This window comes from Brachypodium distachyon, chromosome 5, assembly GCF_000005505.3.
Source record: "Brachypodium distachyon strain Bd21 chromosome 5, Brachypodium_distachyon_v3.0, whole genome shotgun sequence".
NCBI classification, from domain to species: Eukaryota; Viridiplantae; Streptophyta; class Magnoliopsida; order Poales; family Poaceae; genus Brachypodium; species Brachypodium distachyon.
In genome coordinates this window covers 26,931,790-26,958,562 of record NC_016135.3, presented here as the reverse complement: position 1 = coordinate 26,958,562, position 26,773 = coordinate 26,931,790, and the positions used below count along the sequence as shown (strand labels likewise).

Here is a 26,773-nt window from a genome sequence, read left to right as displayed (position 1 = left end):
TAAACAACAAACAATTACGCATCAAAACTTCAGCCCATGAAAAAAAATCTCTGATGTGATATATAGCGCGATGCGTTCCCTTCTGTGGTATTCTATAATAAGTTAATAACAAAACCTATCTTACTATTTACCCATAATCTACGACTATCATGCATATTTATTATTTACCCATATCTGTTGTATAGACCAGGGACTGGCACTATATATTTGTATCTGTTGTATAGACCAGGGGCAGGCGCTGTATGTATATCTGGTGTAGGCGTGTAGCCCTTATCTTGGATACAAAGAGTAGCCGTGAACAACCTCACGGTTATTTCCCTTGTTTCCGGATCATAGCTGTAGCTGGTACATTCTATACCCATGCGTTCGCTAACGATGGACCACCGGTGCGACGTGCCTTCTGGCGGAACTGCTTCTTGTTTACGCACCATGCCTCAGCAAAAGTGCTCACCTGAAATTAGAGCAGCCATCTGTGAAGCTAAAACAGTGACAAATTGATCACAAGAATCAATGGCGTCCTTCACCACACAAAAAACAGAATCAATGCTGTCCTTACATTGCCGATCATCTTTGCACCAAACCAGGCGGAATCAGTGCCAAATGGAGGAGGAAGAACTCGAATTCCTTCAGAAATGTATGCAGGAAGAAGTTTGCGGAGCTCTTTCTCCAGCCTCTCTGTTCACAACAAAAATGTACGCGTCATGCTGGTAATAAGCGATATCCAATCAGCGGTTTGGTGTTAAAATGCATTACGCAAGCATACCTGGCAAACCAGGTAAGCATGACGATCCACCAGCTAAGACGACCGTCTTAAACCAGCTGTGATCACCGAGCACCTCTGCATTGTAGCAGTGATCCATACATAGAGCTACTGCTTTATGCAAGCCCATAGCTTGACTGCAAGGGCAACATTGAGCAAGAATGAGTGAACCACATTTAAAGTAATAAAATCAGGCTATGCTGCAGAGAAGATAACATACGTTCCTCCTATCTGGGGTTGGAATAGGATTTCTGCCATCTTGAATCTTTCCTCTGATAAAGTGAACCACCCTTCACCATCCACCTCACAGGAAGCTTGTGTGTCTTTAGATAGTTCAGCTTCGTAATCAGATGCCACGTAGCAAATTTTCTTTTCATATAAAAGACAGAGAGGTACCGTAATATATCAGCTATCATTTTGTTCTGTGTGCACAAAACTAAAATAGTTCGCCAGCTAATGGCTCCAGTCCAGGCATAATTAGTTGGTTAGCTATTATGTCGCCCCAACTAATAGGTTTCCAGCACAATTTGTTGATGTGTATTCCCCGCACAACTAATAGATTACAATCACAGCTAGGTAAGATTTATGTGAAGAATGTTAGCTACACCAAACAACATAGCTATCTTGGGATAATAAACAAAATCTTACCTCTTTGATGGTCCGAACAGTGTATAGTGACTCAAAAGGTATATTTCTTTGCTGCATTAGCTCCTTCAGAAATCCAGTAAGTTTGAGGGCACCTTGCCCCACAGTTTCAATACCTATCTCATGCATCACCCTACCTTGAAAGACTGTTGCAAGCAAAATATGTCAGATGATAACAAATGTGTATTCTATTTAACAGTATGGTAGTACTATTAGCTCTAGACACACTTCCATAGTTCCAGGTGTTCTAAACATTTAAAACATAACCCAACCATGAAACTTATGTCAGTCCATAGTCCACACTTTTCTGGCAAGTCTCCCATGGTCCCAAGTCCCAACCTATGTCTCGGTCTATGATGAGCATTCCTACACGGCCATTTATTTCAGTGACCTATGTCTCTGCCTGTGATGAGCATTCCTACACGGCCATTTATTTCAGTGAAGGACACATTTATGAATAGATTTACCCAAGCAGATTTAATTGATATATAGTGCAATAAAAAATTTATCGCACACTATAGAAACTGTCAGTTTGCACTTCACACTAATTCCATAAGTAAATACCACATGTACTGCAACTGTTCTACTTGCCTACATTGTCATGTGCGGTTTATTTTTTGTGAAAGATCATTTGCATCTTCCACCAAAAATAATAATTTCTGAAGATAATTTGAAACATGTCAATGAAGGCCTGTTCAGTTCATGGCTAACTTTGATACAACTAAGCTTAGGCTCCACAAAAGTGAGTTCAAACAAATTGGTGTCACAAACGTGGCAAAATTTGGCAAGAAGCTGAGTCTTACCACACAGGTCATATGGATATTAAAGTGTGGCAGGAAAAACTATGGCGACAAACCAAACACATAGCTAAGAAATTGTGGTCACCTAAATTTAGGAGAGGCAAACTTGGCTGGGAGCCTTTCTATGTTTACCAATCTTAAGAGAAAATACAGCACACACTGAAGAAAACAATATGTATGGTCAAATGTGTCCATACACCACCAGAACAAATGAACTAAACACATTACTTACTGGGAACAACAGATGTTGTATTGAATCCAATGTTGACAACAATACCAGAGGTCCGTTTAGCAGCATACAAAGCTACAAGTGCCTGGAAAGGTATATGTCAGCAAGCTCACAAAATATATCCCCTTCAAGAGAGGTAAAATTAATGAATCACACATGTCATGAAAGTACTTCTAAAAACTACATCAAGACCCTGTTTAATTTTCGGTTGAGCAGTTCCAGCTTGAACCACAACTCATGATTTTGGTGTGATATCATTATGTGAATCTTCTAGCTTTACAAAAGTTAAATCCAAAAGTAAACATTGTCCTAAATTTTATTCTCGCAACAAGATTAATTAAAAGAACAGTGGTACAGAAGCATATGGTGAAATATGAAGTATATCAAGACTCAAGAGGTGAAAATGCAAGCATTTGACTGAACAGAATCACCAAGGAGAACATAAGAATGCATACTTGATCAACAGCACAAACAGCAGGAACATTCATGTCAAACAAAACTGTGTACAATGTCTCCTTGTATTGTTTTCTTGAGGCCCTAGCAGACTCGGTATCTGCACCAAATTGAGTTAGAAACATATACAGACAAAAAGGAGAAATAGTTCATCAACCATAGTAATATTAACATGGAATTATTTCGGGGGTGCATTATAGAAATGTTGATGGATGTACATAAAGTGGATGAAATTCAGAACCGTAAAGTAGAAAGTGGTATCACCTAAAAATACTAACCGTCAGAGTGGCAGAGGGGAAGGACAACAATAATTGGACGAGCGGAAGACTTTACATGCATCCTGTAAAAAGTGAAGAATAAAAATATTTTATGACAGGAATAGGGAACTAAACATGATATTAGATGATTATTTAAAAAAATTCAAAAGACTTATAGATCCTGATTACAGGTTAAATCAGCATGCCAGAGATGAAACTAAAGTACAATATCCATACTTACATTGCTTGCGTGAAACATAGTACAATAGATGGCATGAAAATCAGAATACAGAGTGGACCAGTAATTTAAGTTGAACACATAATCAATATAGCGTAATACAGTAGTAAAAGATCTTGGATACTGCACAGCATGGCCTAATTGTGTAATATTTATTAAAATGAAATATAAGGTATGCAAATGTTGTGGTAAAGTTATTTATTAAATATAAAGGTATGCAAATGTTGTGTGCACACCATGGTTACTCAGCACAACAAGTCATGAGCGCAGTTGTGCAAGCAGCAAACAAGGAGCACATGCACCTAGAATTCTTGGGCATGTATGTTGATTCCTCATGTTCGAGCAAGAGATGCTGTAAACACTTTGATAGTAGGCAACCTAGATGGAAAATCCATCTCTGGACAAATTTTCTGTACGTATGTTTTTGTTGTGCGAAAAAAGTAAGGCTGGTAAATTAGTACAGTGAGCTAAAAGATTTTAAGAACCTGGTATAGATTGTAGAGAAGAAGTGACGAAGCCTTGCATACATAGGGGACTCTATGTTACCAAACTCCTGCATGATGATCCCACAGAATTAGTCACATAAATGATAACCCTTCATCATTTCAATTATCTTACTCTTATCTTGAAATTGTTAAACCAACATTAATCACAATGTTCTGACATTGGTCATGATGAATAATTGGTGTGCATCAGCATCATATTGATCACCACAGCTTACCAAAAATGTTGCACAACGCCCAGATGGAGCAGCATACTTGCTCCAACCATACTTGCAATAACCGGATCCACCTATAGTTTATCAAAACAAACAACCAGGGATGCACCATTTTACCGGAGACCATATAATTATAAAATCTATTATAATAACCAATGTCAATTCCTCTAAAAAAACGGCCATTACGTCGCACAAAGCAAGAGCGATATATATTCAGTCTATGGTGACAATCTAATGCCATTTGTCTAGTTACTGAACATAAGAGATGCCCAAATATATAGTTACTGAACATAAGAGATGCCCAAATATTGTCAATTGCCTAGTTACTGAAGATAAGACTGGTGCCCATATAGAGCCATTTGTTGATTGTAGAACCCCCAAACGGAGCAATCAATGCACGTATCTAAACCATTTAAATGTTCCCCTTGATTAAGCAATCGCTGGCTATCTAGAACAACGAGAGGGAGACGCTAAGCTCTTACCATCGACAATGATAGAGCCCGGAACCACCACTCGCTGTCCGTAGATACGCTTGAAGGAGAGTTGCGGCGAGACGCGGACTGAGCGGCAGTGCACGCTGGATACGCACCACCACCACGGGAAGTGTCTGTTAGGGTAGGCAGGCGAAACAAAACACACACACACACCAAACGCACGGGAGGAGGAAGCAGGAAGGGGATTATGATGATGATGACGACCTGGGGGGCGAGGAGGCGGGGCCGGCGGCGAGGTGCGTCTCGGCGAAGACGACGAGGTCCCAGGGGTCCGGGCCGAGGCTGAGGAAGAAGGCCCAGAGGCCGTTCTCGGAGGCGACGAGGCGCCAGGTGCGGCACACGGCGCTGGAGCGCGCCGCGTCGGCGGGGCCCAGCAGCCGCAGGATCTGCGCCAGCACGTCGATCGGCACGGCGTCCAGCGCCCCCAGCGACGCGTAGTGGTGCTCCGCCGCCCGGGGCGCGCGGCGGCGCGACGAGGAGGACGAGTTCGAGCCCGACGACGGTTCCGGGTCCCCCCGCGGCGACGGCGCCCCCGCGCGGGCCAGCACGGAGCCCCACACCTTGCGGAGCAGCAGCTGCGCCATGGCGCCGACAGAGAGTGTGTCTCGGTGGGGACGACGATCGAGCAGATACATGCCAAGCCGCGAGCCCCCGCAACGCGACGAGCAGCGGACAAGGACAAGCAAGGAGGAGCGCGGGGATGGGATCGAGGATTCCAGGCAGAGGCCGAGGCCGAGGCCACCGGAAGAAGTTTCGGGAAGGGGCAGTGGTGGACCGGGTCGGGGAGCTACGGGGGATTTGGATTGGCTTTTTTTTTTAGAGGGATTTGGATTGGCTTTGGCTTGTCTTCGGTTCTCTTCGTCGTGTGACGGAGAGTGGGCCGCGCGCGCGGCTCCCGCGCGGCCGCGCCCCACTGTTCTCGGTGACACCACGCGGCAGGTAGGTGTACACTCGCTTTCCCCGGGTTTTCCCTTCCCCCCTGCATATTTGTGTCATCTTGTGTGTATCAAGAAGATCAACGACTCTCCAAGCAGACACGTCTCGTTTTTATATGATTGAATGAAAGAAAAAACAAAGAAACTACTCGTTACATCTTTATTTATATATAAAACGACGTTTCGAGCCGAATTGACTTGCATAAGCGTCTTATGAATAGGAACAGAGAGAGCAGTATCGAAGAGATGTGAGATTGATAACGGGTATATAGACCCACACATGTCATTTTATATTATTAAGCGAAACCGAATATGCGAGATCAAGATCTGAGCCTATGACGATGATATGCTTCTTTTTTACCAAAAAAAAAACAAAATATCGAGAAGATGAGCGATTAGTAGGGGCGTCCGTGATGACGGTTGAACCTAGTCATGAACATATTGGCATATGAGTAAGAACCCTACTAACCAAAAATGTCATCCATCCTCCGCCAACAAAGTGGATAGGTTTGCCTTGATCGATGACGCAATTGTAAACTTGTATCGAGAATGCGATCCGCCTCTTTGGAGCGAGCCCCTAAGCTTCAACACCGTTTGTGGTGGAGAGCAACTGTCTTCGACTATTTCAACCATGTGATGTGGCGACCGATGGTGGGCCCAACAGTTGGTTTTGTTGTCAAAGGCTCTAGATTTCACGATTAATTTGGGTTATCCGTTTGTAATTACTCAGATAGTTTCAGTTGCGTGAAAAACAATTATGGCTATGTGATATCAAATGCCTTATTGTTATGGTTCCATGACATTCGCTCTACTGTTTTTAGATAAACTGCAAAACGTTTCACATTGAATTTTACAAGCACGACTTGAACTATATGTGTTTTCCGAAAAAAGAATCTTTCATGCTTCCTCCGTTCAAAAACTAAGTGACCTGAGAGTAGTTTTTTTCTGCCCGAGAGCATGCACTCTTGGGTGCACCCTTCAATTACTCGGGAGGAAAATCAACATAAACAATAAAGCAGCCTAACGAACAATCTGGAAGAGCCGGACCTTTAAGCCTAGCCGAGACAGTGACTGCGAGGGCGAGGCAAGAAAGGGCTTGCGTCGGTATCTCTTTTCTTTCCAACGATAGAAAACCCACACACGCTCCTACATCGTGCGCCCTTCGGAAACGACAGCGATCGGTGGTAAAAAACAGAATTTGACAGTAATAATGGGCCATCGAGTTCCTGTGAGATAAGCACGAACGCTAGCCCAGCTTGAACTCAGTTACTCGTTGTCATTGTGGTCTTAAACGAGGCAGTACTACTGTCCTAGAAGAGCTGCACACTTATTCAGATGAAAATAAACAATGAAGCAGCCTAACGAACAATCTGGAAGAGCGTCCAAGACAGAGACTGTGAGGCAAGAAGAAAGGCTCGCTTCAGTGCGACGATTGAATGAAAACCCACACAAGCTCCTACATTGTGCGCCGTAAGCACACCTTTAGAATCGACAAGAGACAGGTGATAAAACAGAGTTAGATACTGAGTTTTTTTTTACAGCAATAATGCGCGATGGTTTTAACGAGGTAGTAGTCCAGCTTGAACTCAGTTACATAATCTTAGGAAAAAAATACATGACAAATTCGATCCTCGTGGTTTTAACGAGGTAGCTAAAGTGTTGTACACTTGCAAAACATCGAGCTCACTGACTGGAAAAACAGCCCAGGTTGAGCGGCAGTAGGAGAGTTTCAAACCTTCAGTTGATAATTCTGAAGATGCGCCAGAGACGAAGTGCTTCAGTTCAGACTCTCAGTTGGTATATTCTGAAGATGCACGACAGACCAATTTAACAACCTGAATTCTGCGTCTGTCAGGTGGCTGGCTCATCCAAATCTCTCCTTGCATCTCCAGTACTTATCACAGTACTTAGTACCAAACAAAATTAAACTAAAAATCTGGTCAAACCTCATCATCATTACTTTCATAGTACGAAATTTGTTCAAAACAGGACCTTTCGGTCAGGCCCAAAATAGTATTCGTGTGCTAGAAATCTCAAAAGAGTGCTCAATCTCAAACCCTGCTTACACGGCCAATATACAAGGCAGGCCGTTACTGTACCAGATTATACCGGTGTGTTTGAAGTATATCAACCACCAACTACCTTAGCACTATCAGCAGCAGCGGGGAAGGTCCCGGTCGGTGATCACCGGCGAGCTACTAGTACTACAAGCAAGCAAGCTAAGAAAAACAAAATGTACAATCAAGCACCAGTAGTTGGAGCTATATATCGTCCTGATGGACGGACGATCAGATCAGCAGATGACGCAGGAGTTGGGGTCGTCCTCGGCGCTGCGGACGAAGTACTGCGGGTGGTGCTGCGGCTGCGGGTACGAGTAGGGCGGGTACATGTAGGGATTGTAGTAGAGCGGCGCCGGCGGCTTCTTGTCGCCGTCCTTCTTGTCGCCGTCTTTCTTGTCCCCGTCCTTCTTGTCCCCGTCCTTCTTGTCGCCGTCCTTCTTCTCCGGCCACTCGCCGACGGAGAACATGTTGGCGGCCGGGAAGAGCTTGCGCAGCTTGGTCACCACGTCGACGGGGTCCGCGGTGCCGATCACCGTCATCTTGTTGTCCTTCATGTTCACGTCCATGTGGTCGATCCCTGAGAAGAAGAAGGAAAAAAGGTTAATTGGTTGGTTTCTTGTGTCGAGATCAGTTTATTTGCGTCAGAATCGAAATCCGGATCTTGCGGATATACTGCATCCGCATGATTGGTGGCCGGCGGATTCCTGGGAGAATTACCGTCAAGGGTCAACTACAAAAGTGGAGATCAATAAAGACACAGCACCTGTGCTGAACCGGCGCTGAAGGGCGACGAAACAGAGGATTTTTTATGACCAATTCAGCAGTGGAGTTTCTTCAGTGCTCATGGAAGCATGAAGCTATCAGCTATCGTGGTTCTTTCTTGCCATTCACCCCCTCCCGAGTCCCCATGACCAGAAAATTGCGGTTCCCCAGGGCCAGGAGCCAAGAAAGCAAGACGAGAACAGAGTTTGCTCCGAAAAATGGAACATGAGCAGGAGAGGGAACGGAAGGCGAGGAAGCAGTACCTTGGAGGCTGGAAACAGACTTGAGAGCCTTCTGCTTCTGCTTATCGTCATGCAAATCGAGCTTCATCACCACCTTCTGCAACCATCATCATCGCAGCACAAACAAACACAACACAAAATCCCCATCAGCAACAACTCAATTCCAGCAAACCACAACGAATCAAACCACCCAAAATTCAACCAATCGACAGCAACGCTAACTAACCTTCATGGCTGGCAGAGAAGTCGATCAAACCAAGAAGCGGCAGCGAGGGGGGTGTTGATCAGCCAGCAACGGCGAAAGGTGGACGGACGATGATCGGGGAAGAGAAGCGCGTTGCAAGTTTGAGCGATGAGCTCGAAGCCTTGCCTTGAGCGCAAGGGACAAAAGCGAATGCTTGCTGGGGGCGGGCGGCAAGGGACACTGAAGTGCTCAACCACGGAGCCTCGCGCTCAATTTATAGGCGGCCGGGCGGAGGGAGGGGATGGATGGATTAACGCCACTTGGCCAGGCAGATGGATCGCGCCGGGACGTCACGGCGTGGACTCGTCCCCACTGTCCCACCGGCGCAAAAGGCTCGTGGCTGTTTCCTTCCCTTCTTGTTTGCTTCTTCTTTCTGTTCTTTTTTTCAGACAGTGGAGAGGCGGTGGTTTCTGCCTTTCTGGGCAGGTCCCGGTTGCATATGTTGGGCTCGAATCGCCCGGGGGGGGGGGGGGGGGGGGGGCTGGGTGGTTGGCATGTCAGGGCCTCGAATTCTCAATCACAAATGCCGCGCGCGCCACGAGCCCGGCGACCGGCCATGTACAGCCAGAGGGTCGAGTCGTCGTCTGGCTTGGGAGGAAGGCGCGACCTAGCTAGCTAGCTCCGGAGGGTGGTGGACCATGCATGCATCTTGACTTGACTTGTTGACTTGGCTCGATCGGGATAGTGCCACTGTGTCCAGTGGATTGGTACTGAAGGAACACACAGCGGAAGTGATCCGGGACTCGACCGGGCCTGTGATGGCGATTTTATTTTACTGCTACAGCGACAGGGGAAGTGGTTAATGGCTGACTCTAGTTAATTATAGATTAGTCAGGCGTTGTAGCCGCCAACCATGGCCGTGTGGGGGAGAGAAAGCGGGCCGGCGAGTTTTAAGCGCGTGACCACGACGTGGTTGTCCTTGTTGTGAACGCTCCTGCGATTAAACGTGTGGCCACAGAACTTTTCTTCGCCCGGGAAATGTTACGTTCGAACTGTCCAGTGGATGACCGAACTCTCCAGTAGCTGAAACGAAATGTACGTTCCACTGCTTACACTGTTTCTAGTACTACTACGCTGCAGTAAGCCATTACTAACACGACCTAGACATTTTCGTGCGATCCCTCAAAAAAAAAAAGACATTTTCGTGCGCTGAAAATCAATGCGCGTCTCGTCTGATTTGGCAGCGTGCGACCGCGTCCGTCCGGACCGACCGTCTCGAGCCCGCTGCAGGGACCAGCTTTTACGTGACCTTCCTCGGTCGATCGGGCACCCGTGTCTTGGAAATTTTCGCCTCGCAGAGGAAAAAACAGAAGAAGAAGAAGAAGAAGAAGAAGAATTCAGAAGGCACGCCGATTCGTTTAGTGACGGTCGATTCGTCCGTCCAAAGGCACGCCGGCCGCACCGGACCCATGGCAAAAAAGTCGGTTGGTGGGGTTTCTTTGGCAGCAATTTAGAAGGAAAGAAAAGCTTAGGATGCTACGTCGAACGAACACACGCACGCGCAGAGACATAGTACAATAATTTTAAGGTTAAGGAAATTTATTTGGTACTCCTAAATACTAGGTCCGTTATATTAAATCTTTTTGGGCAAATTTGATACAAAAAATTTATGGAAAGAGGAAGTATGTTCCTTCAGATTAGAATACTTCATTTTTCCTGAAACAAAATCCTAAGTCTTAACGTGGATCGCATCTCAAGAACCATGTGCATCGCATCTCGGCTGACTTCAGAATGATGCCCCGTACTGAACCGGAACGGCCTCCTCTTTAGGAAACCAACATCTTTACGACGGGTACATATATGTAACCTTCCTACCTCGGTGGTAGTACACCGTGTTGGCAATTTCTCCGCAGAGGAAAAAACAGGTCCAAAAGCTTGCCAACGTTTTCCATCTCCAAGGGACGATGCTCCGCAACGTGCGCCATCGGGAAAAGGTTACTACTACAACATGCATTTCCCAAATGTGCGTGATCAGCATCGACGACCACCGGAAGAAGAACCGGAGAATCGATCTGTCTCCTTCAGTGACGATCGATTCGTCCTGGCCGGGCACCCGATAAATAAAACCCTTGCAAAGGAAGGGTCGCGGTCAAAAAGGTGGCTGCTGATCGAGAACGGTTCAACCTTCAGCTTGCTTAATTCCTTTCTCTCCGTTGTTTCACTAATTTATAATCGATCCATGGTGCACTGGTCAGCTCTCGGCTACGTTCCTCCGTTGATTAAGAAATTTATGGAGACGATGGATGGAATTTGTGTTGTACAATAATTAATCGACCGAGTGGGTCAGTGGTGACCGATGCAAACAACGGTCCGTGCAAGGACAGAGCAGGAGTCCACACTGATAGCTACTCCTTGGGTCGGGGCAGGGGTCTGCTGGCCTGGCCGCAGTACATGAGTTAATTAGCCCGTGTATTGTCCAGTTTTTAGCTCTAGATTGTCATGCGCCGGGGATCATCTCACGACGTAGAGAACAGATGCAGGGCGGCGGTCGCCAGACGAGATATCGATCGGCTAGCTGTTCCTTACGAAAAAAAAGTTAGGAGCATGATGAAATCTCCTTTGCGTCGTTACGTGTGCAATGACACAGCCTTAGCAATAATAATGGAGGTCGGGATCAATCAGCCCTTCAGAGATTTGCAGCCGGACTCCACTGCTACTGCTACTAGTACCGAAAGGTTTATACACCCATTATTGCTGAAAAGGATGTGTCCATGGAACCAGAGACGGATGGATCTAGACTAGACGGATTAATTAACAACATGTTTCCTAACCAGAAAAAGAGGTAACCCACGAGATGGATCGGTAGCTAGGTCTTAATCTTTGGTTAGGACTCGTGTGCACGCACGAACGAACTACGTACCTGCGACTGCAACTGCAAGTGCCTTTTGTTTATTGACAGCGTATGCAGGTTGCTAGCTGCTACCTAGCTAGCCGCCGCCGGTGAGTGCAGCATGACGCCGAAGACGTCGCCGCCTCGCCGGTGCAACGCATTTGCAGCTAGGTATATGAATTGTATATGTGCACTACATAGTGGCCTCCTCGAGCTGCAAGAAGTCAGGACAAGTTTTTAATTTCTCAACCCGGGCGGGCAGACCCCGGTCGCTTTTAAAGATTAGATACATCTATATTTGGACAAATTTGAATCAAGAAATTAGATCAGAGGGAGTAGCTTATAATAGCGGGTAGATACATCTATATTTGGACAAATTTGAGTTAAGAATTTAGATCGGAGGGAGTAGCTTATAGCTTATAATAGCAGGTAGATTAGCCGGAATATCTGAAAACGAAAACACATACTCCCTCCGTATCAAGTGACTTTCTATTACATGTATGTAGAACATAAATACATTCATATTTAAACAAATTTGAGCCACTTAATATGAGACGGAGGGAGTAGCAACCTGCAATAGCAAACCGCTCTCGCGCCTGACGTGGCTACAGAACCCGAGGTCATGCGGTGTGCGTGACTTTTCTCATTTTAACCAAAATCTCCCGAGAGAAAATAACCATTGCCATCATACATAATGGAAAATATATGTTCCATGTCTATGTATCCTTGTCCCGTACCCACGGGCTAGCAACCTGACAAAACAAAAAACAAGGCTTGGAGCTCCATGCACAGGACATGAGGCTAGCTGGTGCGTGACAGAATGCACAGCAACAGCGACAGGAAAAGAAGAAGAATTCAATCGATGTTAACAACTCCTAGTTTAATCAGCAACAAGTGGCTCTCTGAAGATATCTACCAATCGCAACTCGCCGTCGTGCTTAATTTGGCCGTGGAAACACTACGTCACAGTGGATATTCAAAGGCAGTTTGATAATGGCAATATTTTAAATTGCCTCAATTATTTATTATATAAGGCAAAAAAAAATTATTGCCTCAAAATATAAGTCAATGAGGGCTATTTTGTAAAGATGCCTCAAAAACTTTTAACTCCAAAGGCTTTTTAGAAAAAATGCCTCTGAATTTTATAATATCAAAAGCATTATAAAAAAATTGCCTCCAAAACTTTTTAACATCAAAGGCATAATAAAAAGAAGGCCTCAAAAGCTTCAACCATCAAAGGCAAAAAAGAAAAAGGCAGGGATCTAATTATTTTGGGGCAATTTATAAAATTACCACTGTGATTTAAAAAGGCAATTTCATAAAAACTGCCTTAAAAAAACTGTACTTTATGCAAAAAGCACCTCCGTTTTGAATTTTCTTAAAAACCTATCCTTCCACCGGCCGGTTTAACCCAGTTAAGTGTCCCTCGTGAGAAAAGAAAAGAAAAATCCTTGGTCAACTAGAACTGCATGCATTACTAGCATCTGGGATTAGTATTTCGTCCTAATGATAATCAGAAATGGTTTACACGGTGAAATGAGTTTTAACTCTTTCATTTGCTCGGTAATGGGCTCAGGTAGCTTCTCTCATGTTGGCAACAATGGAAGTGTCAGTCCTATAGTATTGCAGGCTGATATCCTTCTACAGATCGATAAGTGAAAATGGCATAGGTACGTATAGTTAAATGAGTCTATGTCACCAGATGTTGATTATTTATTTCATGCTTGTACGCTGCTAATGAATTTTTTGATTCCATTAGTTTTTAAAACGCTTGTGTGTGATCATAGTGCCTAACTTTGTGTTGGATTCGCGTGACTATCTCAAGTTTCTTCTTAGGCCTTTCATATAGTTAATTCTTGGTGTGTTACCTTTTGCAGCAAGAGCCTTGGGAGCTCGTGGTGGAAAAAGCATTGAGCTCATGAAGTTCAGAAAAGAGCTCGTTTGCACCAGGTAAACCAGGTTGCCAGGCTTGATTTTATATCTCAATTCTCTGTTAACCTTCAACTATAGCTGCCTTGCACAATATATCGTTTGTCCTTCTATTGATGATCTGGCATGTTTTCATCCTCACGTTGGCAAGTAAATTTGCTTCATATTTGAAGGTCTACATGTCTGATATTTTGTGTATGTACTGGATCCACATAACTTCATATTTACTTTTATAGATTACATATAGCCTAACATAATCTGTTATTTTGCTTTAGAAAAAAAAGTAAGGCAGATAAAACTGAAGCATTTATAATTTGAAGGCCTACATGTCTGTTACACATGAACATATAAAAAAAAATCAAAAGGATTGTTCAACACTCGGAAGGACTGATTACAACAAAATTTGAAATAACAGTACAGTAGCTCATTGGCCTGTGTAATCTGGGACACATGGCCTATATATCTCATTAACTATGGCTTCTGAAACTTGTTGTTTTATTCTAACTCAATTTTTTCCTTGCCATCCAATTTCTGTTATAGCTTCATAACCTCATCTGGACACATCTATCATCTTATAGCGAACTAAACCAACAATGTTGCACCGTCACAGGAATTCGCTAATTACCGAGAGAAGGTGGCTACAGACATTGGAAACTCAGAATCTGGATGGCTACCGATGGCTCAGTCACAAACTACTCTTGAGAAGATAAGAAAGAAGAAGAACAGAGTTCCAATGCTACCATGAGTGAAGCCATAGTGTTGTTTTGAAGGGAATGTTGTCCTGACCTGAATGTGAATACTTGTCTTGATAAAGTGTAGAATCAACTAGTCGCATTACAACAGTTGTATTGAATAGAATGCTTTTCGTCAATTGAATTCTATGAAGTTGATACTACTGAAAATAGTGTATTCTGATCGTAGTGCTAACAACCTCATTGTCGCGTCATGGACGGATGCATCCAAAAGAAAAAGGAAACCGGTGGATAACCGCACGGTGGCAAACGTGATCTTGGTTGGTTCAAGATTTTGCTCTGGCGGCTGGTTAGGTTTGGTCGCGCTTGGCCTTGGATTGGACTCGCGCCGGTGGGCGTTGGTAGGTGGCCACCGCTTTTCTGGGCCAGATGAGATCTGGGCGCACTATCGTGTTCGGTGTGCGCGTGGAGAATTGCACTGCAGAGTCAGTGAGTCGTCGTCCTTGTCCGTCCGGGATGGGGTGCATGGCCAACTTGCCAGGTTGAGATCGAGCATCTTGACTTGACTTCCCCAATCGGGGACTAATTAGCTACAGCGATCTAGATCTCAGCTGGGAGCTGGCTAAGCAAACTCGGGATCGGGTTAAGAAGATCTAGACGAAGAGATCGGTAGGAAGGGACGGGATGTGATTTGTACTCTTTGTAATGCAGTGGCCACGAGCGACGTGTCGGACGGCTCACTCAAAGGCACAGGCACGGCACGGCACATGTCGTGTCAGAAACAGGGACTCTGCTACTCCGGTATTAGTTGGAGTGGTGTCAGTGGTGTGTCTCGCCTGCTAGACCGCGGAAGCGATGCAATCCCCGGCGGCTAACCACGCACCATAATTAATTACCACCGTGCACGCACGCACGCATGGATGGCCATAGAAAAAAGAAAGAAAGAAAGAAAGAAAGAAAGAAAGAAAGAAAGAAAGAAAGAGGATGGAGACGAGTTCTAGTGCGTGACAGGCCGGCTGGTCCAGTAGTTTGTCGAGTACACTTTTACAGTGTTAATAGTACACTCACTTATTGGCGACCGGGTCTAAAACGGGATTAGTCAGAAAAGATGCGAGCTGCTCTTGTACACTGTTCCCCGGTGCGAACGCAGGGGACACGTTTCCTTGGGGCTTAATTGAGGGTAGTACGTACTACTTACGTAAAATGCCAAGTTTAGGCCTGTCACTGGGTTTCGTTGGTACTCGGATGATATCGGTCTCATCCGCATGAAAGGAACTCGATCCATCGGATGCATCTCGGCTTGACTTCAGCGGGTGATCGTAATGGAACCGCATCAGCATCGAAAATAACGTTTTGCCGGTCCAGTAGTTTAAATAAGTACACTCCACTACTTGTTACTACTAGCACTCTTCAGTAATTAAATCCACTAACACGAGCAAGAATTCTTTTTCTTCGTTTTAATTCGCCTTGTTCGCCTAGCACCTAGCGACCATACGCAGGTGCACTGAAACCAACGGAATGCAGATGAAATCGGGAGCACTGCTCCTTCTGAAAAAAAAAACAGAACAGAGACGAGCTGGGGCTACCGTTTCTGTCCTGCTTCAAATCGGGAGCATTGCTCCGTGCGTTCCTCCCCACGTACGGATTCAAAGCTCAGTTTAGCGCCCGGCCGGCCAGGGAAATAAACAACGGGACACGCATCTTCTCTTCTGACTTCAGCATATAATGGATCGCTTCGCATGCATATGCCCATCGACGGAAAACATTGGCGCATCTCGTCTGATTTCATCGACTCCGTACGGACCGTCTCCCGCCCGCTTTGTGGAAAATTCGACCACAGAGGAAAAGCGGTTCATTCTGAAAGCTCCACAGCCTTTTCGCGTCCCCGGATCACGACCGACGCGGCAAACGTGCGTGGACCGGAAAAGGGGTTTTGTACTTATTAGTACATCACTCCAAGTCCAAAGTGCGTGCGTAACCGGCATCGACAGCCACTGCAAGAAGAAGAGAGGAAGAATCTCCCTCGGCCGTTCAGTGACGATCGATTCGTTCAAGGCACGGCGCGCAAAACCGCAAATGCGCGATTCCTTGGCAACGAAGGATCGCCCGCCAAAAGGCAGGTGGGGCTTATTTGGCACGAATTTGAGAAGAGAAAACGTGATCGAGCTTGGATGGCACGTCGAAAACTATATGAATCAAAAGCTGTTTAAAACAGTTGTTTTTAGATGCTAGACAGAGAACACAAAGAAAATAAATCGAATTTTAAGATTACGGCCACTTCATTGGACAATGGGAGTAAGAGAGGAGATGCATCGAAATTTAATTTCAAAGGGGGGACACTCATAACGTCAGACCTTCATCCTGCGCTGGGCAGCTGCAATGAAGAGCAGGTCATCAGAACAACAGACACGCATGGATTCGTAGCATCATCGCATCTCAGGATCGAAACAACGTGCATTATTCGCATCTCGGCTGGCTTCCAAATGATGCCCCGAACCGGAAACGGCCTCCGCTTGAGGAACCAAAATTCTTTGTGACGTGTATGTTGCCAACATTCCTAGCACCTCGGTGGCAGGACACCGACACACTGTGTTTGAAATTTCTCCACAGAGGAAAAAATAGGTAGGTCCAAAAGCTAGACAACCTTTTCCATTTCGAAGAGACGATGGCCGGCAACGTTTTTTTTTTTTTGCTTTTGCTTTTGGGCAGATCAGAACCGATCGTGAAAGATGCGGCAACGTGGTCGAGCCGGTAAAGAAAAAGGCTTGTATATTCCCAAGAGCGCGCGTGTGTCATCAGCATGGACGACCACCGGGAGAAGAAGAAAGAAGTTAAGGGAGAATATGTCTTCTTCAGTGACGATCAATTCGTCCTGGCCGATACGGCGATACCGGACCACAGTTCCACACCGATAGCTACCGGATCGGAATACTCCGATAGCTACTCCTTGTGGGTAGGGGGCGTGGCCTGGCCCAAGTACAGTTAACTAGTCCTTAAAAAGCCTGGCCCCAGCACAATTAACTAGTCCTTAAAAAATGGAAATTAGCTCATATATTGACCAGATCTGTTGAGTGTTGATCAGCTCTGGCTCTAGATTGTCATGCGCCAGTCTCCCCTCACCACAGAAAACGGATGCAGGGGTGCCCGTCCGTCGCACGCATGGAGATATCGACTGGCTGGCTGTTGTTCCTTGTGTTAAAATCTCCTCTGCCTCGTTCCGTCTGCAATGACACAAACCTTAATAACAATGTGATAATGGCTGTCGGGATCAATCAAGCCCTGCAGAGATCCGCAGCCTCTGATGGTAGTACCGAAAGTTGTCCATTATTGCTGAAAGGAACTTCGATCTCCATGCGCGCGATCGGAGATGGATCTAGACGTGCGATTAATTAACAACATGTTTCCTAACGAAAAAGAAAGTTAACTCACGAGCACCCACCACGTACGCTGGAACTTCAGAATTAGGTCTCGTAACCTTTGGTTAGGACTCGTGCACGAACTATCTGCAAGTGTTTTTTTTTATATTTAAAAGCGTATGCAGGTTGCTAGCCGCCGCCCGGTGAGTGCAACATGCATGACACGCTGGACGGACGGCTGGAGACGATCGACGCCTCGCCGGTGCGAAGACCTTTACAGATTGCAGGTATATGAATATGCATATGTGCACCCTATCGATGGATCGAGCTGTAAGAAGTCAGATCGAACAAGTTTTAATTTCTCATCCGGGACCAGATATATGATTGATCTAGCTAGCGGGTAGCTAGATTAGCCGCAATATCTGAAAACGTTCGAAAACACATTGGCAACTCGCTCTCGCCTGACGTACGTCGTTGGAGAACACGACGCCGTGCACGCTGACATTTCTAATTCTTAACTCTTAACCAAAACCACCCGTCTCCCGAGAGAAAAAGCGGCACGTATACGTCCCATGGTATCTATCCTTGTCCCGTACGTACCCGCGGGTTAACTACCTGACAAGACAAAAAATAAGGCTTGGAGCTCCGTAGGAGGCTGGTGCATGACAGCATGCACGGCAACAGCGACAGAAAAGAAAAAAGGAAATTCGACATTAACTAACTGCTTAATCAGCAAGTTGGCTCTGAAGACATCGACAAATCGCAACTCGCCGTCGTCGTGCGTTGCATGCTTTGGCTGAACCATATGGCGATGCGACACGTGTCTCAACTTCCGAAACTCTACCAACCTGAAACCAATATGCATATCATGATATCAGGGTATGGCAATGTCATGGAGCTTTCGAATATGTCGCGGCCGGTCCGGGGCCGGTGGAGAATGACACACGCATACACGCACGATCAGGCTCGATGGCTGGCCTAGATCAGTGCCATTCTATCACGTTTTATTGATGATTTTATTGCTTCAGGCAACTAGGCAGATTCATGAGCAGCTTTTCTCAACCAAAATAAAAAACGATTCATGGGCAGATGGGCCGCCAAGTTATTTGGGCTGGTCCGCAAGGCCCGTCAGATTCACGGGAAGCTGGACCGAGCGTGCGGGTAGTTATTTGGGCCAGCTCATCACCCATGGGCCGATTCTCTTCCGCATCCGGCAACAGCGCCGGCAGGCGGGAGCAACAGCAACAGCAGCAACCGCCTGCCCGCAACTCCCCTTCACCTCCGGCGAAGAAATCCCCCCATGGCAGCGCAGCAGCCCTCCTCCGCCTCGACCCACCACTCCGGCGACCGGTGGCCGCCGCTGGAGTCCAGCCCCGAGGTCTTCAACCAGGTTCTGCTCTGCTCCTCCAACCACCCGCTACTGCATCCCAAACGCCAATTCTGACCGAACGCACGCCTCGCCGCCATGTACGTGCGGGCCGCAGTTCATGTGGTCGCTGGGTGTGCCGCAGGGCGAGGCGGAGTTCCACGACGTCTACGGGTTGGACCCCGAGGCGCTGGCGATGGTGCCCCAGCCTGCGCTCGCCGTCCTCTTCTGCTTCCCCGATCCGCCCGAGGTGCATATGACATGCTTCAGATTTTATTATTATTAGTCTACTTCACTCAGATTTTGGAGATTTAGGCGTCCAATTCAGAAGCAGATTCACTTTATTTGCCCGAACGAATGCTTAGCGCTTTGTTGATTTTTCTTTGCTTGGGTCCATGACGATTAACGCGAACCGACTTGGTCGATCGTCTCCCCAATGTGTCCAATTTGAACTATATGCAACTCCTGCAATCGTCAAGGTAGAGCTTAGATCTTTCAAACCTAATAAGGTGTATAGTCCACTAGCTAGCTGTGCATCACAGTTTGGACCTGTTCGCTGATTGCTGGGCTAACTTCTATGCTAGTTACTACAACTTACTAGTATCTCTTGTGGAGTTATACTGCATCGGCATCCATACCCAAATGTTGCCTGTTTATGTGGAATATGTGTAAAAAATTAAAAATTCCTTTACTATTTTCTGTTTCCTTGCTTAGCACTATTACGGAATTCAGTATTTTCTTGAATCACACACTTATAACTTGTTCCTTTGCTCTGATGCAGGACCCAAGTAATCCCCAAGAGCAAGTCTTAGCTAAAGAAGAGAAGGTGAGAAAATGTGACCATGTGTGTGTCTACATATACTGTATGAGTTTCAGTTGATCTCTCCATTATAGCAAAGCACATGACTGTTTTACATGGAGCAACACAGTTGCGTTTAACCATGCGTGTTTCTTACATATACATTTTGCAACAGACAACCTCAGATGAGGTGTATTTCATAAAACAGATCGATTCATTAGGAAATGCTTGTGGAACTATCGCTTTACTTCATGCTGTTGGAAATGCTTGTTCAGAAATAAGTTTATGTAAGTCTTCTCTGTACAGCCCCTTTGTACTTCAATTCTTTCTGTCGCTCAAGTGATTAGGACGGGCAGTGATTCCATGTTGGTTATTAGCATCTTGTATGGAAAAAGCTTATGTGCTTTGCAAAGTCGTTTACAATTAATCCATTTCTGCACTGTTGCTTCCATGTTTTTGTTGAAGGAACTTATCTTGTCTTTTCTAGTGGAGAATTCATGCTTGGACTTGTTCTTCAAATCAACAGCCAGCATGGACCCATACGAGGTTCTCATTTTTTTTATTAAATTCAGTCCTCCTTACCTAGATCACTCTCACAGGTTTTTAGTTGTCTTGATATCTTATGTCATACGTGTAGCGTGCAAGAGTTCTTGATAAGGATGATGACATGGAAACAGCTCACTCATTGGCTGCCAGTGCTGGTGACACAGAGGTATTGGTCTTTTGGTTTATGTGAACTGGAATTCCATCTCAGTGACCAAAAATCAAAATAATCATCACAACAGCAGCATATTGATGTGTGGGTTAAAATTATAATCTTATTGTTATGCATACAATAAGTGGTCCACCATTGTTTCTTTCAGTCAAATTCAAAGGCATAACTTCATTACAGTATGTACCCAGTATTGTTTAGTGGGTTTCAAACAGACCAACAGAGGATTATCTTTCAGTTTGATTTATCCATCTCTTACATTTATCGACTTTTATGGAGTGAAAATACAGAAGAATATATACTCCCTCCGTCCAACAAAAGATGTCTCAAGTTTGTCAAAATTTGAATGTATCTAGACATGACTTAGTGTATAGATGCATTCAAATTTAGTCAAAGTTGAAACATCCTTTATTGGACGGAGGGAGTATGAGAATTGGGAAATTCTGTCAAACTGTCTTTTCCTCTTTTCTGTGAGAATGCTTAACTTCTGTACTTGGCTTTGTTTTGCCAGCTCCGTGACATTGTGGAAGAGCATTATATTTGTTTCATGGTTCTCAATGGTAAGTCTTTTTTCTTTGTCTCATGGTATTAGTCATTTTTAATTGTTTTTGTGGGATAGTAAGAAGTGGTGTTTGCTTGTAGGAACGCTTTATGAGCTTGATGGAATGAAGGGTGGACCAATAAAACATGGTTCCTCGTCTCCTGAAAGTTTACTGCAGGTATTGCAAAAAACATATGAATTATGGTTTTTTCACGTCCCATTGTGCCTTCCATGCTCAATCTCTCCACATATTAGCCAAAACTTTACTTGGTGTTAGAGGTGCACAACTGCTACCACCTTGATGTTTTCTGATAGGGATTTTTTTTAGACTCAAGTGAATATCTATCTATTTCTTCACTATGTGATAACTGCTCATGGCCTGTGAATAACTGATGCTAGCAGATCTCTAGTGAAAATTTAATTTAATCAGGACCCTGTGTATTTGCATTATGCAATTTCTTACTGTTCATTTTCATTTGCAATTATACCTCCTGCCTGCAATGATCGTGCTTTATATTTAATCAGGATGCTGTGCATATCATTAAGGCCATAATGCATAAGATCCCCAATTCGATGAACTTCAATGTCATGGTGCTATCAAGAAAACCAAAATAAAGTGGTGGTATTTTTGTTTCAAGTTGATTATTGATGAGATATGGTAAAAGGGCTGAAAGTCATCTGTTTTGAGCAAACAGCACCAACTTGTTACTCTTGCACAAGAGCTCGTGCCTGGTACTCATATGGTATTTTTTACTCTTTGAAGGGTTAGATTATTTTGTGTATCTACTTCTATTGTGTGTGTACCCTTTTAATTACCATTTAGATAAAATTCAGTCATTTTTTCAGTACTTTCAGTGCAAATTGCTGTCATTATTTTCCTTTTGAGCTTTCTTCCTTTCTTTTTTTGGATGCTGTTGGTGCTATTGTAATCTTTCATTATTTTCTTGTTGAGCTTTCGTTTCTTTTGTTTGGAACTTCTGGAAACTCGTCGCTAGTGTGTGCGTTAGGATAGTGCAGTGGAACCTCTTGCGAGCTCAAGGAGGCCAAGCTAACTCTCAAGTTTAGTTTGCAGTCCGGAGAGAGTTCCTCTGTGTTTATATGCTTTGCCTGAGAGTACCTGTAGTGGCAGTCTTGCATGCCAGACGCTGGCCCAACTGGAACTAGCAATCCTTGCGAGCTTCAACTGGAACGCGATCTACTGGAACTCGTGCCAAGTTTTAGGTAGATTCACCAATAGGCCATAGCTAGACTCTCGGCAACTTTCTGTATTAATGCTGTTGCGTAATGTGTTGGACGAGCCGATCGGATCGACGACAAGAGGATGGGCTCTCACGTTGGTCACGGAAGGCTAAACATTTTGCTAGTGGCAAGATGCGATTATTCAGCCGTATGGCACTGCTCTCACCACTTGAAACACTTGCGATACTTCCTGTTGATCTTCTTCTATCCATCCATCCATGGCACAAAACCTTCCAAACCAGAAAACGCAGAAGAAAAAGGCCTAGCTAGCTCTAGCTAGTGGTTCAGGCTCACACAATTCCCAAGGATATCAGTAAAGAAAACTTGTGGCTCACAGCAATGACACTGGCGCAGATTACATATATTCGTTGCGTGCCGTTGCAGGCAGGCCGGAAAAAGGAGAATTTTGGCGCGTAGGAGCAGCACCCAAGCTGACAAGCTGGGGCGCATGAGCCCCTCCTGCGCACAATACACAAGCTAATTGTTGTTCCACGTACTATATGATGTATATCCACGGCACAAAGCCTTCCAAATCAGTACGTAGAGCCCGTCAAGTTTGACAAATTCAGAGGAAAAAAAACAAACTAGTGGCTCAAAACAACTGACACTCGCACACTCTAGTCCTGAAAGTCCACGAACCAGAGGGGATATCGATCGATCATGGCCTGAAAAGGAGAATTTTGGCGCGTACCGGGCGGCATGGAGAGCACACAGTACAAAGAATCACCAGGGTCCAGGGGAGGCAAGTGAGCCTCTCCTGCCCACCGTCCGTCCAGCTAGCTTCTTCTTCTCCTGCAAGCTGCAGCAGCAGATAACGATTCATCCAACCGGTCGATAGATCCGTCCCAAAACCCCGGGGAATAGATAAGCAAGCAAGCAAAGGGGATGGACGGAAGGATGGATGGATGCATCCCAATAACATATTTCACCTGCTGGCTGGCCTCTCTGTTGCTTTTCCTAGGCAGAAAGGAATGGGGGTCATGGGTGGAGTAGTCACGAGTGGAGATGTTGACATACTACATTCTTGCACACCGTAGTACAGGTACAACCAGTACTGCTCCTGACTCCAGCTAGGCAGCTAGTGTAGTACACCTTCCGTTCCGTAACATGAGCCACGCAAGCATTTTTAGATTGTCAATTTAGCTAAATAAATATAGATTAAATAATTAAAAAATATATCATTAGAAAATTCTTTCGATAACAAATCTAATAGCATACTTCTTATTAATAAACATGCATATTTAATTAATCAAATTGAGAATCTAAGGATGCGTGCGTGTATTATGGGACAGAGGAAGTATCAATCGAAGATGAAAAAAAAAAGATAACTCCAGCTAAATAAACATCAGCGCCAGCCAGCACAGCTGCACGGGCGGCTCGTAGCTACAGACGTGGCCCTTTCTTTCCAGTCGGAAACTGGTGGCATCCATCGATAACTGGCCGAACTCTAGCTCGACAAATCCATCATCAGAACCTATGCACCTGAAGAACGGAAAGGATACACTAGGTACAACTTCTGAACACTTTCTGTTGACGCCAAACTCCGGAGCCTGAGCACTTTTCTTTCCCCGGATAACAATGCAACCAACAATAACACATGATAAATACCAGTTGAGAGAAGAAGCAGCAGAAAGGGGGTCGGACACGCTGTTCGCGTATCAGAAAGGCAGCCGCTTGCCATCCCCCCGGAAAGAAAATATCTGCTTTGTCAGGGAGCCAAAACCGGGAACCTCTCTCACAGCAGGGGATTTGATCTCGCAGGTACACAGCTGGTGACCACTGAAAAGGAGACGAGCCGAACTGAACCGGCCGGGCGGTCATCTCATCTGGACCTGGACGCGGGGATGATAGATACTACAACATGGCCAAGTGAGGATGGATGGCCTGCTCCTGGACTAAAACAAGATCTAAAATCGATGCCCGGCTGTCAAAGCTAGAGTCTACTTGCAGCTAGCGGATTTGTTTCTGTTTCTGCTCCCATCCCTGTCTGCTACTACTACTAGCTGCTGATGCTGAATGAGATTCTCAGCTTATAAATCCCGTCCCCTGGAATCCAAATGGAGAGATATCATATCACCCGAAGCAGCAGCATCTTCTGATCTTCTCCGTTGGAAGGAGAAGAAGAAGTAAAAGCATGCCTGCTGCTGCTGATGTCTCCGGGTGCCTCTTGCCGAGGAGCATGGCCAGCCAGCTGCAGCTGCTGCAGGCATTGCCGGTGATCAACATTGGCCGGCTCGGCGACAAGGACCCCGCCGCAAGGGCGCTCGTCGTCCAGGACATTGCCCGGGCGTGCCTCGACCGCGGCTGCTTCCAGGTTCGCGCCACATTCCCTAGCTAACTGCTTCTACTCTGCCTTGTTATACTTGTTATACTCTGCCTTGACAGTTTTTCAGTTCAACCGAACACTGAAACTGAACGTCCACCCTGCATGGTCAGTTAAAAAGTGAAAGTGGACTCGTCACTTACACGTACAACCCAAGCAGGTTGCCAATGCTGATGATACCATTGTCCCTTTACCTGCTAACCTGCTGTGCTCTGCAGGTGGTAAACCACGGCGTGAGCGAGTCGGCCATGGACGGCGCAATGGCGGCGGCGGCGGAGTTCTTTGAGATGTCGAACGAGAGCAAGGAGGAGTTCGCCTCTACCGACATTCGGCACCCCGTCAGGTACGATACCAGCTCCAGGGACGGGATCAGCAAGGCCAGGTCCTTCTTCAAGCACTACGCCAATCCCCTCCCGGACTGGGTCAGCTTCTGGCCACTCCAACCCCCATCATACAGGTAATCAATCAACAGAGTAGTATACTACTCACTCCGTTCCTAAATACTTGTCGCTATTTTAGTGCAAACTTGCACTAAAAGTGAAAATATACCATGAACCAATGATCCTAACTCTCTGAACAACGATCGACAGGGAGAAGATGGGGGAGTACGCCATGGCAATCCAGGACCTGTCAGTGCAGCTCATGGGAGCCATTGTGCAAGGGCTAGGACTAGAACCAAAGTACCTGCAACAAGAACTCACGGAAGGATTACAGTTCATGGCGCTCAACAATTACCCACAGGGATCATCATCTCTAGCACCAACCGAGTCGATCGGCCTCGCGCCGCACTCCGACTACGGCTTCCTGACGATCCTGCTCCAAAGCTCACCGGGGCTGGAGGTGCTGCACCACGACGACGCGGCATGGACGCCGGTGCCGGCCATCCGGGGCGCGCTCCACGTGCACCTCGGCGACCACCTGGAGGTGCTCAGCAATGGCCGGCTCAGGTCGCTCGTGCACAGGGCCGTGCTGAACAATAATGAGTCCAGGATCTCCATTGCCAGCATCCATGGCGTCGCCATGGGCGAGAAGGTTGAGTGCGCTGAGGGGCTCGTTGATGAGGGACACCCGAGGCTGTATAAGGCTAGTAGCTTCCATGACTTCCTTGAATTCCTGCCCACTAATGTCAAGGCGTGCCGGAGGTTCGTCGAGACCCTCAAGATCGATACAGCTTGATTGATGCAGCTAGATTAACACCTTGGTATCTAATTTGATTCTGCTGCAATATGTTAGTGCTCCCTCCGATTCATATTAATTGTCGAAATATTACATGTATCTAGACGTCTTTTAGACATAAATACATCCATTGAGCAAGTTTGAGTCAATATGGATCGAAGGGAGTACTACATTTGGGTATGCATGCCTTGGTCGATATTACCAAGTGTCCTGTTACTCCTGTGTGTATCAGGTGCGAATAATAAGGGAGTGAGTATACACATCGTATCATTAGAGCACGTGTGATTAGTTTGCCCCTTTTCTTTCTTTGGGGAAATGCAGCATGGAAAAGTTTTATGTCTCTTCCATCAAAAGGAGGATCAGAGGAGCATTGCAAGTGTTCTTTCCGGTTGTTATTTGGTCCCGCGCCATGTGTTTGTCACTGTAATCTGTAATCGGTTAATCCATTTCCTCGCAATGTACTAATCTTACAAGAGATGTATTGTGCTCGCATGCCAAACTTGTCAGTTTTTACTAATGCGTTGGGCACAAGTAAAAATGCGAAGGATTTGCTGGCAACTGCGAGGAGAGGTACTAGTGCAAGGTAGGCATACATACAAAAAGCCAAAAAAGGTCATTTTCATGGAAGCTCGGACTGCACCTGCAAAAGAACAGAAAAGAAACTGAAGAACAGTGCAGTGCAGTATGCCGATAACACACGTGTGCGGCGCCGGCGGGGCAACGTGGGCCGTACTACCAGTACGGCTGCTGGCCACCACTGTCGGGGCGCGGCAGAGAACTGATTTTGCTTGCGAAATAACGGGAAAATCGTTGGGGGGAACCGGGGAGAGCTGACCTGAAGAAGCCCAGGATTAGCAGGGCGATTCGCGATGGTGTCACTTAAACCGAGCAGAGAAATTAAGGTCCGGATCGATCAAGAAGAAGGTGAGAAGAGAATAGGAGGAAGAAGAAGCGTCAAGGTTGCAGGAAGAAG

The 26,773-nt window shown here is 45.8% G+C and overlaps 4 protein-coding genes and 1 long non-coding RNA gene across 7 annotated transcripts; 2 read left to right on the top strand and 3 right to left on the bottom strand.

Annotated features, from left to right (window-relative positions):
* Positions 1-5,413, bottom strand: LOC100833232 (actin-related protein 8). 2 transcript variants are annotated; one of them, XM_010242276.3, is made up of 12 exons: positions 4,799-5,413; positions 4,583-4,677; positions 4,104-4,174; positions 3,868-3,935; positions 3,166-3,227; positions 2,890-2,987; positions 2,438-2,519; positions 1,409-1,551; positions 981-1,129; positions 764-897; positions 557-675; positions 1-451 (listed from the first exon to the last, which is right to left on the bottom strand). In XM_010242276.3, the coding sequence occupies exons 1-12, from the start codon at positions 5,227-5,229 to the stop codon at positions 353-355; spliced, it is 1,551 nt and encodes a 516-aa protein (XP_010240578.1). In that variant the 5' UTR covers positions 5,230-5,413; the 3' UTR covers positions 1-352. The 2 variants fall into 2 exon arrangements, with proteins under 2 accessions (XP_010240578.1, XP_024311906.1); XM_024456138.1 differs by lacking the exons at positions 4,104-4,174; positions 4,799-5,413 and having other exon boundaries at positions 4,583-4,587.
* Positions 5,414-7,466: 2,053 nt separating this feature from the next.
* LOC100833849 (heavy metal-associated isoprenylated plant protein 39) lies at positions 7,467-9,039 on the bottom strand. Its single transcript, XM_003580725.4, has 3 exons — positions 8,820-9,039; positions 8,615-8,690; positions 7,467-8,166 (listed from the first exon to the last, which is right to left on the bottom strand). The coding sequence occupies exons 1-3, from the start codon at positions 8,823-8,825 to the stop codon at positions 7,823-7,825; spliced, it is 426 nt and encodes a 141-aa protein (XP_003580773.1). The 5' UTR covers positions 8,826-9,039; the 3' UTR covers positions 7,467-7,822.
* A 9,808-nt stretch (positions 9,040-18,847) lies between these two features.
* Positions 18,848-21,916, top strand: LOC100829656 (ubiquitin carboxyl-terminal hydrolase 3). 2 transcript variants are annotated; one of them, XM_010242275.3, is made up of 9 exons: positions 18,848-19,034; positions 19,129-19,260; positions 19,792-19,836; positions 20,018-20,096; positions 20,297-20,355; positions 20,447-20,521; positions 21,033-21,081; positions 21,164-21,240; positions 21,588-21,916. In XM_010242275.3, exons 1-9 carry the CDS (start codon positions 18,945-18,947, stop codon positions 21,675-21,677), a joined length of 696 nt encoding a protein of 231 aa, XP_010240577.1. In that variant the 5' UTR covers positions 18,848-18,944; the 3' UTR covers positions 21,678-21,916. The 2 variants fall into 2 exon arrangements, with proteins under 2 accessions (XP_010240577.1, XP_010240576.1); XM_010242274.3 differs by having other exon boundaries at positions 18,849-19,034; positions 19,985-20,096.
* A 709-nt stretch (positions 21,917-22,625) lies between these two features.
* On the bottom strand, positions 22,626-23,359 carry LOC112269421. The gene is made up of 2 exons (XR_002961270.1): positions 23,231-23,359; positions 22,626-23,100 (listed from the first exon to the last, which is right to left on the bottom strand). It is a non-coding gene; the product is annotated as an uncharacterized LOC112269421 (long non-coding RNA).
* A 217-nt stretch (positions 23,360-23,576) lies between these two features.
* LOC100829349 (flavanone 3-dioxygenase 3) lies at positions 23,577-26,275 on the top strand. The gene is made up of 3 exons (XM_010242273.3): positions 23,577-24,615; positions 24,843-25,081; positions 25,215-26,275. Exons 1-3 carry the CDS (start codon positions 24,436-24,438, stop codon positions 25,798-25,800), a joined length of 1,005 nt encoding a protein of 334 aa, XP_010240575.2. The 5' UTR covers positions 23,577-24,435; the 3' UTR covers positions 25,801-26,275.
* The last annotated feature ends 498 nt before the right edge of the window (positions 26,276-26,773 follow it).